The following is a 19460-nucleotide window of genomic DNA, read 5'->3' as shown; positions in this document are numbered from 1 at the left end:
CCGCAAGTATGGGGGTGGGGGGGGGGAACTAATTTCACGGAACACTGCCGCGAAAAGAAAAAAAAACGCGAATTCGCGGAACATGGCCATGAATAGAGGGGGGGGAAAAAACCAGCAATTTCGCAGAACACGGCCATGAAAAGAAAAAAAACCGCGAATTAGCCGAACATGGCAGTGAGTGGGGGAGGGGGGGACCGCAATTTCGCGGAACATGGCAGTGAATGGGGGAGGGGGGAACCGAAATTTCGCGGAACACAGCCGCGAAAAGAAACAAAAACGCGAATTTGTGGGACATAGCCGTGAATAGGGGGGAAAAAAATCTGCAATTTCGCAGAACACAGCCGCGAAAAGAAAAAAAAAAACGAATTCGCAGAACTTGGCAGCGAGTGGGGGGGGGGGGGGGACCACGATTTCGCGGAACAAAGCCGCGAAAAGAAAAAAAACGCAAATTTGCGGGTCATTTTTTTAGTGAATAAAGAAACGTTGCATTTTATCAACCGCGAATACGCGGATTCCGCGAATACACGGATTCCGCAAATAGCGGAACTGTAAAGAGCGGGATCCGACCATTTATCGTTTTTTGGCCCTATCACTCAATAGTGAAGAATCACTCAAAAAAATTAAATAACTCTCGTATCTGGATCTTTACCAAAATCGAATCTATTTGTCCTTGTCACACACCCAACCTGTCCACCAAGTTTCGTCCGAATTTGTCCACAACTTTTTGAGATATTTTGCGATTATATCGATTTTAGACCCATCACTCAATGGTGAAGAATCACTTAAAAAATTATCATATCCGGATTCGAATCCTCACCAAAATTTAAACAATTCTTCCTCGTCACGTGCCCAACTTCTCCGCCAAGGTTCATAAGAATCCGTCCACAACGTTTTGAGATATTTTGTTCACAGAGAGACAGACGGGTGAAAACATAACGGCCATCCACCTTCGCTGGCGGTGGTAATTTAACATTAATTTCTGAAGGAAAGCGATCATTGCTTTACCACCGCTCCAGCCGTACATTAATCAGCGAGGGATCCCCAACTACACCACCATTGTGAACCTTGGGTAGTTCGACATTTTGTGTGTGGTGCGCTTCCATATAATTGGTTCATTAAAACCAATTCTCAGGACTCTATTGAGTACCAGTTCACTGGTAATTCCCTGTTTGTCGTTAAAGGCGGCAAAAAGGGTTGGCGTCAGGAAGGGCATCCGGCCGTAAAACATTGCTTCAAAAAGGGGACCAAAAAAACAACAACAACCACGGTCCCCGAAAAAGGCCAACCCCCGCTTTGCGGGGAAAAATGGCCTCTAAAGGTGGTTATATTAAAAGCCTTCCTTTATGGCAATAATGATGAGCCTTTGTGGAGTTGGTCTCGTAAATGAGTCGAGCACGATGACTTCATCAAACTGTGATATTTCTCTTGTTTATTTTCTATTTTTAATGCTGTTGCATGCCGCACCACGCCAAAAGGTTGATGTGAAGTCGCACATCCGTTGTAAGTAACGCAAATTGTTACCTGCTCTCCCTTAATGCAGCAGGAAGGATCTTCTTGTTTCAGAAATGGATAAGAATGTTGTTTTTTATTAAATACTCTTGAAATTGTGTCTCGATCAGAAGAGGAAATGCATGCCATGTTTTTTTGGCCCGCTGTATTTACTTTGTGGACGTGGAGTTTGTTGCACGACTTGTTGCCATTTGCCTTGTCCGTGTTGGCCCAGGTACGCTCCATCAGTGTGGACGTCCGTCGGACGCTGTCCCTGGGCACTCTAAGTCAGGAGGTTCTCCTCAAGGAGTTTTCAACTATCGCATGACCTGTCACGCACAAGGCCTTCCAGAGGTCCTCATGCCTCCGAATACCATTGCGACATCTCAGGACTCTATGGTCTGCTCTTTATTCCTACCTGGCTTGGATAATCTTTGTCAATGTTACCATTGATCAGTTTTGAGACCCCAGAGGTTGGTGGTCTCCTAACGTAGTTACATTGCCAAGTTCCAATGAACTCGTGCTCTCCTGAGACACGTAAAATTGTAACGTATTTGCATGTCGGAGATCAGTGGCTGCCGTGCTGCCATAAGTGTGTTCATCAATTCTACAGTTACTTGGCGATGCGTAATTTGTGCTCGTTGAGGGTGAACAGTGTTGCGGCTTTAAGATTGTAACACCTGCATAAAGGCTGGTCGAGTTAATGATCAAATCTGATTGTATGATGATTTATTTTTTAAATAATAAATAACGATTTCATACAAAATGTCAATTGATCGCACTCTGTGTTTGGAAAGCAAGTAATGACTGCAGATCTCGTTTGTACATTGTGGATGGAGTGCAATTTTGAGGCCCTTTCGAAGGAGGTGTGCCTCGACTGTGGTGGAAGTGACACTGGGCATGGTCCGGGTCAGAGACGGCATGGTCTGGGGCGGAGGTGGGCTGAGACGGCTTTGAACCCTTAGATTGATCTGGTGCAATCGTTGCGATAAATGCCGGGCCTCCTCTCATGTCGTATTTTGTGGTGACCATCTGCAGGAGCTTTGTAAAGGCCTACAGCCCTATCACCCCCCACCACCCACCCCCGCCCCCCTTGTACCCTCTTCCAGCCTTCCTTCCCTTCTCCCATTCTCCCTCCCAGTCTTCCATCCACATCCTCCCTTCCAGCCTCCCATCCCCATCCTCCCTTCCAGCCTCCCATCCCCATCCTCCCCTCCAGCCTCCCATCCCCATCCTCATCCTCCCTTCCAACCTCCCATCCCCATCCTCCCTTCTCCATCCTCCCTTCCAGCCTCCCATCCCCATCCTCCCTTCCGGCCTCCCATCTCCACCCTCCCTTCCAGCCTCCCATTCCCATCCTCCCGTCCAGCCTCCCATCCCATCCTCCCTTCCATCCTCTCCACATCCTCCCTTCCAGCCTCCCATTCCCATACTCCCTTCCAGCCTCCCATCCCCATCCTCCCTTCCAGCCTCCCATCCCCATCCTCCCTTCCAGCCTCCCATCCCCATCCTCCCTTCCAGCCTCCCATCCACATCCTCCCTTCCAGCCTCCCATCCCCATCCTCCCTTCCAGCCTCTCATCCCCATCCTCCCTTCCATCCTCTCATCCACATCCTCCCTTCCAGCCTCCCATCCCCTTCCTCCCTTCCAGCCTCCCATCCCCATCCTCCCTTCCAGCCTCCCATCCCCATCCTCCCTTCCAGCCTCCCATCCCCATCCTCCCTTCCAGCCTCCCATCCCCATCCTCCCTTCCAGCTTCCCATCCACATCCTCCCTTCCAGCCTCCCATCCACATCCTCCCTTCCAGCCTCCCATCCACATCCTCCCTTCCAGCCTCCCATCCCCATCCTCCCTCCAGCCTCTCATCCTCCCTTCCAGCCTCCCATCCCCATCCTCCCTTCCAGCCTCCCATCCACATCCTCCCTTCCAGCCTCCCATCCCCATCCTCCCTTCCAGCCTCCCATCCCCATCCTCCCTTCCAGCCTCCCATCCACATCCTCCCTTCCAGCCTCCCATCCCCATCCTGCCTTCCAGCCTCTCATCCCCATCCTCCCTTCCATCCTCTCATGCACATCCTCCCTTCCATCCTCTCATCCACATCCTCCCTTCCAGCCTCCCATCCCCATCCTCCCTTCCAGCCTCCCATCCCCATCCTCCCTTCCAGCCTCCCATCCCCATCCTCCCTTCCAGCCTCCCATCCCCATCCTCCCTTCCAGCCTCCCATCCCCATCCTCCCTTCCAGCCTCCCATCCCCATCCTCCCTTCCAGCCTCCCATCCCCATCCTCCCTTCCTGCCTTCCAGCCTACCTACCAGCTTTCGTTTCCCCCTTAACCTAACAACCAACCCCCTTTACTCCCCTTACCAACTACCCCTACCACCTACTTTGTTCCCCTACCAACTCCCCCTCCCCCCCCCCCCATTACCACTCCTTTATCCACCCCCTAACACTACCTTCCCCTTTTATCACTCCCTCCCCCCACAACAACCCCATATCCCCCTATATACCAACCTCGGACCCACACACAATCTAAAAAGCATCCATTTATTATTAATAATTTTTTTGGGGCTCATTTCTCCATCTGTTCCTGGTGTGTGTTGTTGCCATACATGTATGTGCTTTTCCTCTCTCCAAGAATTTATTTTAATTAATTGTCTGTCGCTCTTGTAATATTGAAATTATGTTCTCTCCTTGCTTCGTGCTCATTGTGAATGTAAATTTATTTTGCTGCTTTTGTGAATGAAGCAGGATTTGTTGACGACTTCTGGGCAACGATCAAGCGTGTGTGTGTGTGTGTGTGTGTGTGTGTGTGTGTGTGTGTGTGTGTGTGTGTGTGTGTGTGTGTGTGTGTGTGTGTGTGTGTGTGTGTGTGTGTGTGTGTGTGTGTGTGTGTGTGTGTGTGCTTGCTTCATTATATTGAACAAAAAAAAAAGGGTTTGAGACGTTTGTCCCTCAAGTCGAAAGAAACCTGAGTCTTCCACAAGATTTTTTTTTTAATATATATATATGTTTACAGTATATATAGGAAAGCTGGTTTTGTCCAGATGTTTTTGATTATTGTTGAAAGTTGTGAATTATTATTTTATTCATGGCAAATTGAAGTCATAAATAAATAAATGCAACATTGAGCGAGAGGGGTGTAGCATATTACGGAGTTTGATTTTTAATTTCATTATTGTTGTTGTTGTTCTTGTGCATTTACGAAGAAGTTATTAACTTGGGATTGTAGTAGTAGATGGTGGGGTGGCCTAAAACACTCTCATCTGAGCTGTCTAGCCTGGGCTTGAATCCCGACCCAGCTGTAAACGTACTCGTGTTTAAGTGCTGGGCGATTCATCAATGTGTGTGCCATCCATGGGAAGAACGTTTAACTGGCCGTCGTCCTCTTTGGCACCAATGGTCGATGGTAGATGTTGAAGATGCAGCGGTGTCTTTTTCAAGGCGTGAATAAGTTGAAATCGCACATTCTGTACCAAATCGCCTTCAAACTAACAGGGCCGGCATGGGATTATTTGGTGTGTACATGCACATGTTCATCGTTGGTGCATGTGTGCATGTTAGCTGTTCACGTATGTGAGTGTGGCACAAATCTTGTGGAAAATAAACAGATAGGGATGCAGCAGAACAAAAGGAACAGTGGGGAGAGAGGGGGGGAAACGCCAACAGCAGATTTGAAGGATACTCTGGAGCTGGGGTTCTTAACCTGGGGTAGCCATACCCCTTGGGGTTATGGGGACCAAAATCTGGGGTATGGGACTCGTAATAAATTACTATAATAATAGATTGTAATAAATTCAATGAAATGTGATGGAGAAGATGAAAAGGCATTGCCTGGGGAAATGCTTCAAGAAGTCAAGGACCATTTGAAAGTCCTAAGTACCAATTTTGAGGGTTACTTCTCAGATATTGATGATCTTAGCACGGATTCCGTTTGGATCCAGAACCCTTGCTCGTTTGATATTTCTACGTTGAGTGACAACGATTTAGTGAAGGATGATTTGATCGAGTTCCTAGAAGATCAAAGAAAGAAAGCTGATTTCAGAAAGGCTGGGCTGGATTTTAAGCAGTTTTGGTGTGAGCAGATAGCAGCTTACCCTAGCTTGGCGAAGAGGGCAATGAATGTGTTGGTTCCCTTCACAACTACATATCTCTGAAACAGGTTACTCCGCATTATTGAACCTGAAGTCAAAGTGGAGAAATCTACTTGATGTGTCCGATATGCGAGTGGCGTTGTCACGAACTGTGCCCCGATTCCATATTCTGGTTGCACGAAAACAGCAGCAACAATCTTACTAGATTAGTAAAACGGCTTGCATAAAACTTGCATGTTCTAGTTTAGTTTAGTTTGTTTTGTTTCTTTAACAAGCAAAGAAATAAATAAGGATAAATCCTAATGATTTTCTTTCCTGTTCTGTTCCTAATTATCCATATGTAAAACTAAGCTATTGAGATATTTTGAAGTTTGAAGAACCTAATGGGACTTTTACTCAAGCGCGGATCCCCGAACTTGGCCCATTTTCTGGGTAATAAGTCACCAATTTTCATCAAAAAAAATAGGCAATTCAAGTAAAAACACCCCTCAGAATGCACCACAGAGCACCTAGAAATCAAAAAAATTATAGGGGGACATGCCCCCAGTCCCCCCTAGCTATGCGCACCTTTGGTGCGCCTTGGTCAGTCAACCGTCTGGCGAAGAGGGAATGGGGACATCGTGGGCAATCCATTGGGGGTCTTGATAGGGAAAAAGGTTAAGAACCCCTGCGTCGAGAGGGAGAGTTGAACAAAAAGTGGGAGGAATGAAGGGTGGGGGGAGGATGCATGGGGTGTACTATATGGATACAGAAGCAAACACTCAGGAAGGAAACACTGGAATTTTGAAAGGAGGTGGGCTTTTGAGAGTGGAAAGGGTGTTAAACAGGGTATAAAAGGTCATGGTTTTGCATTGGGGATTATCCGAGATGGTGGTGAACAGCTGTCTTGAAAACTTGGAGGAAAGAATGAAATTGAAGAGAATGTAGACTGGTTTCACAGGTGGGGAAACGAGAGGAACGAATGAGCGGAGGTGACCAGTGATTTTGGGAGTTTCACCAGAAGGGGATTGATGCTGGACTGAGTGAGCCCTGCAGAACTCTGGGTGGGGTGGGGGGAAAATCATGGAAAGAGCAGAGGATGCCACACCACAAGGAAAGCAGGAGAAGAGAGACCAACGACCTGTCTGCAATGGAAAAGTGGTAGGCCCATAGTTCAGTTTCTGATGATCTTGATGGCCTTGCTTTGCACAGCACAAAACTGAGCATGGTGCGAGGGAGGGGAGCCAGCCCAGAAGGGAGACCAGTACTCTATCAAGCTGTGGATGAAGACCTTGTAGGTGAATTCGAGTTCAGGTGTGCCAAGGAAGGACTTTGTATGACAGAGGATGCCAGTCAACAACTGGCTTTGGAGGCTAACATTCAAATGTGGTTTGCCCAAGAAAGACTGTGACTGATAGTGAGACGAGGAGTTTGAATAACTGAACTTCCTCGAGGGGATTGTTAAGAAAATAGATAGGAGGGTTTCCCAGATGGTCCTTCTGGGGTGAGATTTGTCAGGATGAAAAGACATTCCGAGTGTTTGACCAGCTTGTGATTTTTATCAAGGTCTGGAGAGAGGGAAGAGGCTGCAGCCTGCTTGTCTGTACGATGACGGATGTCATTGCAGAGGGTGGAGTCGTCAGCAAATAGATAAAGGAGATTTTTCAGAAAGTCCAACATGTTGATGAAGATCAGGAATAGGATGGGGCTGAGAACACTGCCCTGGGAGACTCCAGCCTTGGCAGGGAGAGGAGATGAAAAGAAAGGATTCCATTGAGAGCCACACGTTGGCTACGAGAGTAGAGGTCGTCAGGAAGCCATGTTTAGAGTTGGTTGATTTCCAAGCAGATGTATCATGAGCTCGGGTAAATGGCAGGGTGCAAAGGACCGATGAAGTGCAAGAGCAGTGGAGTGTTTAGGCAAATGTGAGCTGATGTCGGCCGGTCCAGTTGCAAAGTCAGAATCGAGGGTTTATCCACCTTCTCAGTTTCAAAATAGAGTCCAGAAGCAGTTGTGTTCATTCATCTGGGAAGGGTGGGTACAGAAAGAGAGAGAGTGGGGTGGGGGGGGGGGGGTTGGGATAAGATTTGGAAGCCAACACTGAATTGGGGCATTCAGCCTTCTCACGAAGGGAGACTGCTGTTCGTGCATGTGTGCGTTTGTTGTCTGCCGTTCCTTTGTGCATTGGTTGAACATGGTCCTGTTGGTTGTTTGTGTGTGCATGGCCTTCCTTGCTTGTGTGTGCATGGCCTTCCTTGCTTGTGGCCATTCTGAATCCTACCCACCCCTGGTTAGATTTGCTTCCCAACTGCCCTCTCCCCCACTCCCCAACCACCCATGGCAATTCTTATCTGCCGGTTATACACTATATTTCTAAACGTGATTGATCCATCTTCATTTCCTGAAAACATTCAAACACCAGCGATAAAACGTCATTCAGATGAACTCCCACGTTTTACGCTCCGGATGGAGTGAATGTTGCTCATTACATCATTGTCATCTTCTGTCGATGTGGTTTTCATCACCTCCTCCCCTCGTTATATGGGATGCTGTGTGCTTTTGAAAACCCCCTCCTCCTCCCCAACATGGTACTGAATACGTGAGAGCAATTATCAGGCGACGAGGTGCTTTGTGGTGCGGTGGAGGTCCCACTGCACACCCGTTCCAATCTGCGTGTCCCACACCACGGGCCACGAGCTAAAAATAGAGCGAGAAGGGTCGACCAGCACCCCCTCCCGTCTCTGAGCGGCTCCTCCGATGGTGGCAAATGCGGGTTTTTACAGTGAGTGCTTTGTGCAGCACCGATTCACTCATTACCTGCGTATCATTTACTCATACTTGTAATCAAATACGTAAGAAATTTACCAATCATTTGTTCATTTACTGGAGTGCAATGAATATTTGGAGCATCGGGATAGATGGTCCTTGCAGGTGGAGGTTTTCAAAAATGGTTGTGTGAGCACAAGTGTTAAAATTAACTGTCAAAGGCACATTGCTAAAACTCGACTGTATTCCCTGCAGATGGATCGAAATAAATTGTATTTGTGAACTGGTGGAAAAAAAAAAATCTAAATAACCTTGTGCGGAGGCTCATTGATTTGAACCCAGCACTGTACACGTTGTCGCTCGCTCGGTCTAGAGATGTTCAGACATTCAGAACGAGGAAGCATAAAATGAACATGTGTGCTCATTAAATGCTGTTGGTTTCAACAACCCAAATGTTTATTGGTTCAGAGTATGCTCCAGATGTTTGCTCCATCATTAAAGTATGGATCTTCCCAATGTGAGCATTGAGATGTCATCAGATTTCTACACAAAGGTGCAGCTCCAGAGCAAGGTGAAAGGTGACGGTGTGGTGAAGGTGTCCCTCGTATCCAGTAGCAGCCAAAGGGATGGATGTCTTCAAGAATGGACGTAGCAGCCAAAGGGATGGATGTCTTCAAGCATGGACGTAGCACCCAAAGGGATGTATGGCTTCAATCATGGACGTAGCAGCCAAAGGGATGGATGTCTTCAAACATGGACGTAGCACCCAAAGGGATGGATGGCTTCAATCATGGACATAGCAGCCAAAGGGATGGATGGCTTCAATCATGGACGTAGCAGCCAAAGGGATGGATTGCTTCAATCATGGACATAGCAGCCAAAGGGATGGATTGCTTCAATCATGGACATAGCAGCCAAAGGGATTTTTTTTTTTTTTTTTTTTTTTTGTATACAAGATCGAGGCTCGTGTAAGAGCTAACATCAATCACAAAAAACAACAACAAACGGACACACAAAACGTACAAAAAAAGGGAGCGGGAGACAAGATGGGGAGAGAGAGGGAAGCACACAAGTACAACAGCAGAGAACAGGTACAACGGAAGATCTGTGGGAGGGACGGGGAAGGTGCGGAGGGGGGGGGGGGGGGGGACCACCTTTAGAGGCCATTTTCCCCGCAGAACAGGGGGAAAGTATAAAACACATGGACACTGCTGGAACTTCCAGGAAAGAAAAAGGTCGGTATTTCAAAAAAAAAAAATTTAAAGGTGGATTTGGGGTGAATTAATGGGGGTAGAAGAGATCAAGGTTTTGGACGGTGGAAGATAAGAGATTGTGGTGAACAGCTGTTTTAAAGACCTGGAGGGAGAAGTGGGATTGAAGAGAGTGAGGGAGTTTGTTCCAGAGGCGGGAGAAAAGAGAAATGAAAGAGTGAAGGTGAGCAGAGAGTCTTGATTTTGGCAATTTCACCAAAGAGGGTTACTGTCAGATCTTGTGCGACCAGTCGGAATATTTGGGGGACAGAGCACAGATAGAGCTGGGGGAGCTAGGCCGGATAGGAGTCGGTAGAAGACAGAAAGACCACCAACCTGTCTGTGGTGAGTGAGTGAAAGGACCTCGGAGTTAGCTTCATCGCGGGAGATTCCAATGATTCTGAAAGCTTTGGCTTCAACAGCGTGAAGCCGAGCTAGGTGTGAGGCAGGAGCACCAGCCCAGAGGGGAGAACTATTCCATTGAGCTGCGGATGAAAGCCTTGTATGTGGTGAGGAGCTCACGTGTGCCAAGGAAGGACTTCACACAATGGAAGATGCCTAGTTGGCTACTGGCTTTGGAGGCCAGCTTGGAAATGTGGTTTTCCCAGGAAAGATCATGGTAGACAGTGAGACCCAAAAGATTGAGTGACAGAACTTCTTGGAGAGGATTATTCAGAAAGTGGATGGAAGGGTTTTCCAGTCGGTCTTTTTGGAGAGACATTGTAAGAGTGTGAGATTTGTCAGGATTGAAAGACATGATCCACTTATTTGACCAGTTTGTGATTTTGTCCAGGTCTGCAGAGAGTGAGGAGACTACAGATCAACTGGAGACTACTTAAAAACAGATCCTAGCAACTACAGACCAATCAGCCTTCTCCCAATTATCAGCAAAGTCATGGAATCCATCATTGCTTTGGATATGAAATCTTTCCTCTTCTGCAATGGCTTGATCTCTGATCATCAATTTGGTTTCAGACCAGGTCACTCTACTCTGGACATGCTGCTTCTGCTGTCTCAACAATGGATGGAGGTCCTCAATGCCAAACAGGAAATTAGAGCTGTCTCCCTCGACATATCACGTGCCTTCGATACGGTCTGGCACCCCGCTCTGCTCACCAAACTCTCCTCTTTTGGTATCCATGGAAATCTCCACGCATGGCTGGCGGACTTCCTCTCTCGTCGTAGTCAACGTGTGGCCCTGAATGGGTTTCTCTCATCTCTTCCTGTTCAGGCCGGAGTTCCCCAAGGCAGTGTTCTGGGCCCTGTGCTTTTTCTGGTCTTCATCAATGATCTCTCTGACTCTCTTGAAAATCCTCTCTATCTCTTTGCTGATGACTCCACTCTCTGCCGCTCCATTCCTCATCCCTCAGATCGGCAGTCTGCAGCCTCCTCACTCTCTGCAGACCTGGACAAAATCACAGACTGAGCTAACAAGTGGAACATGTCTTTCAATCCTGACAAATCTCACACTCTTACGATGTCTCTCCGAAAAGACCGACTGGACAACCCTCCCATCTATTTTCTGAATAATCCTCTCCAAGAAGTTCTGTCACTCAAGCTTTTGGGTCTCACTATCTGCCATGATCTTTCCTGGGAAAACCACATTTCCAAGCTGGCCTCCAAAGCCAGTCGCCGACTGGGAATCCTCCGTCGTGCGAAGTCCTTCCTTGGCACACCTGAGCTCCTCACCACATACAAGGCTTTCATCCACAGCTCAATGGAGTACTGCTCTCCCCTCTGGGCTGGTGCTCCTGCCTCACACCTAGCTCGTCTTCACGCTGTTGAAACCAAAGTGTTCAGAATCATTGGAATCTCCCGCAATGATGCTATCTCCGAGGGCCTTTCACTTACTCACCGCAGGCAGGTTGGTGGTCTTTCCGTCTTCTACCGACTCCTCTCCGGCCTTGCTCCCCCAGCTCTCTCTGGGCTCTGTCCCCCAAATATTCCTGCAGGTCGCACAAGATCTGCCTGCAACCCTCTCATCGTTAAACTGCCAAAATCAATACTCTCTGCTCACCTTCACTCCTTCATTCCTCTTTTCTCCTGCCTCTGGAACAAACTCCCTCACTCTCTTCAATCCCACGCCTCCCTCCAGGTCTTTAAAACGGCTGTTCACCACCATCTCTTATCTTCCCAAACCCAAAACCTTGATCTTTTCTACCCCCACTAATTTCACCCCAAATCCACTTTTTTGAGGTGCCGACTTCTTTCCTGGAAGTCCTTGGTGTCCTTGCGTTTTATACCTATCCTGCCTCCCCCCAGGCCCTCTCCCTCCCTCACATCTCCCGATGTCCCTGCTCTCAAATGTTGTTTGTGTGCTTCCTCCCCTTCTCTCCCCATCTTGTCGACCGCTCCCCTTTTTATATACTTTGTTTGCTTGCTTGTTTGTTTGATTTGTTTGATAAATGTTAGCTCTTTCACGAGCCTCGACTCTGTATACAAAAAAAAATTAAAAAATTAAAGACTGCAGACTGCCGATCTGAGATATGAGGAATGGAGCGGCAGAGTGTGGAGTCATCAGCAAAGGGATAGAGAGGATTTTCAAGAGAGTCAGAGATCATTGATGAAGACCAGAAAAAGCACAGGGCCCAGAACACTGCCTTTGGGAACTCCAGCCTGTACAGGAAGGGGAGATGAGAGAACCATTCAGGGCCACACGTTGACTACGACCAGAGAGGAAGTTCACAAACCATGCATGGAGATTTCCATGGATACCATAGGAGGAGAGTTTGGTGAGTAGGGTGGGGTGCCGGATGGTATCAAAGGCACATGCTATGTCAAGGGAGACGGCTCTAATTTCCTGTTTGGCATTGAGGACCTACATCCATTGTTGAGATAGCCGAAGCAACATGTCCAGAGTAGAGTGACGTGGTCTGAAACCAAATTGATGATCAGAGATCAAACCATTGGAGAAGAAGAAATGGATTGCTTCAAGCATGGATGTAGCAGCCAGAGGGATGGATGTGGCAGCCCAAAGGGATGGATGTAGCAGCCAAAATGATGGATGGCAGCCGAAGGGATGGATGTCGCAGCCAAAGTGATGGACGGCTTCAATCATGAACATAGCAGCCAAAGGGATGGACATAGCAGCCAAAGGGATGGATGGCTTCAAGCATGGATGTGGCAGCCAAAGCATGGACATAGCAGCCAAAGGTATGGATGACCTCAAACATGGACCTGACTCTGTTGAAGATGATCCAAGGGCAGGAGGGCCGTCAGATGCCACCTATCCACAAACTGTTGTGCAGGTTGAGGCCTTCATCGTTGAAGCCCATCACGCTGAGGTCACAGAGATATCTACAGAACTTGTAATTACTCAAGACAGCGCTTGATCCATCATCCATGAACATTTGGGCACATCCAAAGTCTCGTCAGGATGGGTCAATCAAAACCTCGGCACTCATTAACAGTAATGGCTAACATAATGTCACAAGCTTCCCAAACTGCAATGCAGATCGAGCCAATTGTATTGCTTGTTTGGTAAATCGTCATGAAACATGGCTTCACAATTGGGATTCTGAAACCAAAATGGAATGCAATTGAAGCACAAGGGATCATCCAATAATTTCACACCAACTCTCTCCCCCAGAACCTCGCCCACCCCTACAAGGCCACAGCCTCCATTTTCTGAGATGCAATGGGAATGGGCCTCCTAGTGATTGTGTGTGCCTCAAAACTACAATTGCACAGGAATAGAACACCAGCCTTACACAATGTATGGCAAAAAGGACAAAAAGCTCGGGATGTTGACCAAAAGGTGTGCTAATCCTTCAGGAAGTTGTGCCTGTACGCAAGGCCTGTGTCACTTCAATCTTGAAGTTGGAGTGACTGAACTTATTCAAGAAGATTGTTAAGAAAGTAGATAGGAGGGTTTGTCAGATGGTCCGTTCGGAGAGAAAGAGTGAGAGTTGTTAGGATTGAAAGACATATTCTAAGTGATTGACCAGCTCTGATTCTATCAAGGTCTGCAGAGAGGGAAGAGGTTAGGTGTGTAGAGGCCTATCTTGAGGATGATGGATGCTATGGCAGAGGATGGAGTCAGCAAAGAGATAAGTGGATTTTCCAGAGTCAGATTGTTGATGATTAAGATGGACAGGACCCAGAACACTGCTTTGGGATACTCCAGCCTTAACAGGGAGAGGAGAATATAGGATTCCATTGAGAGCCACATGTTGGCTATGAGAGTCGAGGATGTAAGTAAGCCATGAGTGGAGTTGGCAGAGATTTTGGAGAGCGATTCCAGGTGCCAGACTATATCAAAAGCACGAGATATGTCTTGGAGACAGCTCTGATCTCTTGCCTGGCATTGAGGGCCTCCATCCAGTGTTGGGAGAGCAGAAGCAGCATGTCAGAGGCAGAATAAGTGGTATGTTCATGTCCACATCCGAATTGATCTGAGATCAAGTCACTGGAGAAGAGGAAAGATTTGATGTTTGCAGCGATGATGTATTCCATGACCTTTTTGATGATTGGAAGGAAGCTGATATGTCTGTAATTAAGGGGATCAGTTTTGCATCTTTTTATGCAATGCTGTGATGTTGGTTGATTTCCAAACGTTAGGAAGATGGCACAAGGTAAATGTTATGGTGAACAGAGCAGAAAGAGGATGTGCAAGAGCAGCAGTGCAGGTTTGTTCGGACACGTGAGCTGATGCCTTCCAGTCCAGTTGCAGAATCAGAGTCTAGGGTTGCTAAAACCTTCTCATGTGTAAAACACAAAGACCAGGAGCAATTGGGTGGGTACAGAGTGAGTGGTTGGGTACACAGGATTTGGATACAAACACAGAATTGAGGTATTCTTCCTTCTGCTGCCGTGGTGCCATTTAAAGAGGGAAGGCGAGCATGCACCAGAGACAGAGAGAGTTAACAAGGTGTCACTAAGTGTTACAGGTGGGAGACAGATTTGAAAGTTCAATCCTTAGGTTGGACACATGTTTTCTGGCTCTTCTGAGAGTGGGCATACACTTCTTGTGGGTTTTGTGGAATGATCTGAGATTGTTTTAGGACAGATTGGCCTTCCAGGAAGAGAAGGACAAGTTGTTTCAAGGCAACTTCTTTGCCATCCAGTGTACAATAGGTGGGAAGAAGGGTGGGCCAACTGAAGATGAGATGGGATCTATCTGTGCATAACAGAGAAGTTTCTGTGGAAGACTTCCCAGGCTGAGTTAATGTCAGTGGCAGTAGATATTGGAGACGAGGCCTAAAGCGAGATGGCTGCTTGCAGTCCTTACCAACCTGTATGAATGAACGGCCCGATTTAAAGGCGTTGAGGCAGCTCTCTGAAAATAGCCAGAAAGATGTTGACTCTCAAGCACATGATCAGACAAACCAATTGGAACAGAGGAATAACAGGAGATATTCGGGGGGGAAGGTGGTCATCACCAAGTCCAGCAGAGAAGATTTGCTGTTGGTAGAAATCCAGATCAGAAACTTCACAAGTTGAGTTAGGCCCATGGAGTCACAGCAGTCTTGGTGCGCAGTGCCATGCCTGGTAAGCGACGTAACAACACCTAGCCTGTTGTCATGGTGACAATTGAAATCAGCACCTATGAGGAATAGAGAATTGGGATGAGTGGTTAAAAGATGGTCCAAGTTGATTGAGAGAGATGTAAATGGGTCATCGCAAGACAGTACAACACAAACACGAGGTGGGAGCGGAGGAGAAGTCGCAGCCGAAGGTGCTCCTTGGGATTTGGATGTGTAAGGGCAGTACAGAGAAAATGAGAAATGGAGTTCTTGGCATAAACTTCAACATTGCTAGGATACAGGGTGCAGGCCTATCAAATTGGAAGAGACATTCCTCAGAGAGGGGGGAAGCTCGGAGGTGGGAAGCTTTTAGGTTATGGGACAGGGGGTGGGGTTACCTGGGGGTATGGAATTGGGGGAACGCTGGGGGTGTTGGTCGGGGTAACCTGGGGTGTGTGGGATGAATGGGGGAAGCTGGGAGGGAGCAGGACTGCAAGGAAGGTGGCGCTGCAGGTATGGGAGGAGGGTTGTTAGAGCAAGTGTTTTGGAGTGAGACAGATTTTGGAAAATAGTCCTTGTGAAGACGAGGAATGGATCATGATGAAGAGGATTACTAATAACAGAGAAATAAGGAAGCTGAAGCATTTTTAAATATTTTCAAAAGCTTTTAAAAGAAGAAGCATTTTAGTCGACGAAGATTCCATTTGGAGATATTGATAAAAGGAAGTGATGAATAATAAAGGTACAGGAAAATTAGATACGTGTTTTCAAGTGAAGGAATAAGGTTTTATTTGTTTAAGCAAGGAGGGAAATAGGATAAAGTTGAGGAGGGAGAAAATAAGTGGAACGAGGCAAGTAGCATCGGAGCAGAGACTATTCGCATGCTGGTTATCCGAGGGCTTGGCCTGAAAAATAAGGAAAGGTAAGCATTTTAGAGTATTATTAAAAGCTCCTGAAAAAGAAGCAGTTCAGTTTGGAAGTGTTGAGAAAAGGAAGGGATTAAGAATGAACGAAGGATGGGAATACCCTTGCGTGGTTCTAAATCTCCTTGATCCATTATGCTCACGCTCTTGGAGAAATCACTTCATGAAATTTCTCATTACTCGAAAACATAATTATGTACAAGTATCATGGAAGAGCAACGGTGACCTGCAGACAAAAGAGGGCAACAAATGGATGCACCACAACTACAAAACGAACATTCACGTAATGACGGCATTCGGAAGAACAGCCACGTAATGACGTCATTCGGAAGAACAGTCACGTAATGACGTCATTCGGAAGCCGCAAAAGGTTCAACAGCATCACGTAACAGTCGTAACCATAACGTAAAGACGTCATGAGGAAACGTGACAAATAGGATCTTTGTTGTCATTCTACGGACCAATACAAACACGGGACAAATTAAATGACAAATATATCAACCAATGAAACCAACAATCAAAAGGTAAATTGAGGGTCGAAACCTTTGGGTGGCTCAAGAGGAAAATAGAGGACACAAAGGTGTGGTTTCGTATCGGAGGAAAAAGGAGCAGAAAACCGGACTGTCCTCTATAAAAACCGGGCTGTCCTCTGTAAAAACCAGACTGTCCTCCACAAAAACCAGACTGTCCTCTGTAAAAACCGGACTGTCCTCTATAAAAACCAGACTGTCCTCCACAAAAACCAGACTGTCCTCTATAAAAGCCGGACCGTCCTCTATAAAAATCAGACTGTCCTCCACAAGAACCAGACTATCCTCTACAAGAACCAGACTGTCCTCCACAAGAACCAGACTGTCCTCCACAAGAACCACACTGTCCTCTACAAAAACCAGACTGTCTTCTATAAAAGCCGGACTGTCCTCTACAAAAACCAGACTGTCCTCCACAAGAACCAGACTGTCCTCTACAAGAACCAGACTGTCCTCTACAAAAGCCGGACTGTCCTCTATAAAAACCGGACTATCCTCTATAAAAACCTGGCTGTCCTCTATAAAAATCGGACTGTCTTCTATAAAAACCGAACTGTCCTCTGTAAAAACCGGACTGTCCTCTGTAAAAACCGGACTGTCCTCTATACAAACCGGATTGTCCTCTATAAAAACCGGACTGTCCTCTATAAAAACCGGACTGTCCTCTATAAAAACCAGACTGTCCTCTATAAAAACCGGGCTGTCCTCTATACAAACCGGATTGTCCTCTATAAAAACCGGACTGTCCTCTATAAAAACCGGACTATCCTCTATAAAAACCTGGCTGTCCTCTATAAAAATCGGACTGTCTTCTATAAAAACCGAACTGTCCTCTGCAAAAACCGGACTGTCCTCTGTAAAAACCGGACTGTCCTCTATAAAAACCGGACTGTCCTCTATAAAAACCGGGCTGTCCTCTATACAAACCGGATTGTCCTCTATAAAAACCGGACTGTCCTCTATAAAAACCGGACTATCCTCTATAAAAACCTGGCTGTCCTCTATAAAAATCGGACTGTCTTCTATAAAAACCGAACTGTCCTCTGTAAAAACCGGACTGTCCTCTGTAAAAACCGGACTGTCCTCTATACAAACCGGATTGTCCTCTATAAAAACCGGACTGTCTTCTATAAAAACCGGACTGTCCTCTATAAAAACCGGACTGTCCTCTATAAAAACCGGACTGTCCTCTATAAAAACCTGGCTGTCCTCTATAAAAACCGGACTGTCCTCTATAAAAACCGGACTGTCCTCTATAAAAACCGGACTGTCCTCTATAAAAACCAGACTGTCCTCTATAAAAACCGGGCTGTCCTCTATACAAACCGGATTGTCCTCTATAAAAACCGGACTGTCTTCTATAAAAACCGGACTGTCCTCTATAAAAACCGGACTGTCCTCTATAAAAACCGGACTGTCCTCTATAAAAACCGGATTGTCCTCTATAAAAACCGGACTGTCTTCTATAAAAACCGGACTGTCCTCTATAAAAACCGGACTGTCCTCTATAAAAACCGGACTGTCCTCTATAAAAACCAGACTGTCCTCTATAAAAACCGGGCTGTCCTCTATACAAACCGGATTGTCCTCTATAAAAACCGGACTGTCCTCTATAAAAACCGGGCTGTCCTCTTTAAAAACCGGGCTGTCCTCTGTAAAAGCCGGGCTGTCCTCTGTAAAAGCCGGGCTGTCCTCTGTAAAAACCGGACTGTCCTCTGTAAAAACCGGACTGTCCTCTATACAAACCGGATTGTCCTCTATAAAAACCGGGCTGTCCTCTATAAAAACCGGACTGTCCCCTATAAAAACCAGACTGTCCTCTACAAAAACCGGACTGTCCTCTATAAAAAGTAGACTAGCCTCTACAAAAACCGGACTGTCCTCTATAAAAACCGGGCTGTCCTCCACAAGAACCAGACTGTCCTCCACAAGAACCAGACTGTCCTCCACAAGAACCAGACTGTCCTCCACAAGAACCAGACTGTCCTCCACAAGAACCAGACTGTCCTCTATAAAAGCCGGACTGTCCTCTATAAAAGCCGGACTGTCCTCCACAAGAACCAGACTGTCCTCCACAAGAACCAGACTGTCCTCCACAAGAACCAGACTGTCCTCCACAAGAACCAGACTGTCCTCCACAAGAACCAGACTGTCCTCCACAAAAACCACACTGTCCTCTACAAGAACCAGACTGTCCTCTATAAAAGCCGGACTGTCCTCCACAAGAACCAGACTGTCCTCCACAAGAACCAGACTGTCCTCCACAAGAACCAGACTGTCCTCCACAAGAACCAGACTGTCCTCCACAAGAACCAGACTGTCCTCTATAAAAACCAGACTGTCCTCTACAAGAACCAGATTGTCCTCTATAAAAGAACGGGGTCAAAGAGGTGCTGTCTGTTGGACTCCTAAGAGTATACTCGGAATACCAAAATTTGTGGTCACATGGGTTATGGGCGCCACTTTGTTTCTGTGACGTATCTGTGGGATTAAGGATATCTGTGGATATCTGTGGGATTAAGGGGTGAAATGCAAGTTGACACCCAACGACGTTTATTCAGTGTTCCGGCCACCCGCGCATACCACAAACTTTATGGAGCACGTCAACATTCTCCTCCCACCCTCCAACACCCCCTCCCCACCCCCCTCCTCACCCCCCTCCCCAAATAAAAACACTACTAGTCCAACCATTCCAGTGCCTTATACATGCGAGCAGAGCGTCACAAAAGGAGTGACTGCTTGTGGAGTGCTGAGAGTAGCAGATTCAGGTGGAGGAGGAACAGGTTCCACACTATACGATCGGGGTCAGACACGTTGGGTTCGGGAACTTGGTTCACAATTGGAATAGATACCCGGAGTTCACTCTCAATGGTTTAAACATGGTTTGGAGGATTGAGGATTAGGGTCACAATGTCTTTTCGGAGCTGGTCAATATGTTTACGTGCTGGATGTCAATTGGACAGTTCCAC

The 19460-nt window shown here is 46.9% G+C and overlaps 1 protein-coding gene across 2 annotated transcripts in view; it reads left to right on the top strand.

Moving 5' to 3' along the window:
• ARMH3 (armadillo like helical domain containing 3) overlaps positions 1–4634 on the top strand; it is a 128042-nt gene extending 123408 nt beyond the window's left edge. For both annotated transcript variants that reach the window (XM_078772521.1, XM_078772522.1), the window contains one exon: positions 1724–4634. In XM_078772521.1, coding sequence (XP_078628647.1) covers positions 1724–1816 — 93 coding nt within the window. In that variant the 3' untranslated portion in view covers positions 1817–4634. The remainder of the gene's footprint in view (positions 1–1723) is intronic.
• The last annotated feature ends 14826 nt before the right edge of the window (positions 4635–19460 follow it).

This window comes from Myxine glutinosa, chromosome 2 (genome assembly GCF_964187855.1).
Source record: "Myxine glutinosa chromosome 2, kmMyxGlut1.1, whole genome shotgun sequence".
Lineage (NCBI taxonomy): Eukaryota > Metazoa > Chordata > Myxini > Myxiniformes > Myxinidae > Myxine > Myxine glutinosa.
The sequence above is the reverse complement of the archived record's forward strand: the minus strand, read 5'-3'. Positions and strand labels throughout refer to the sequence as shown.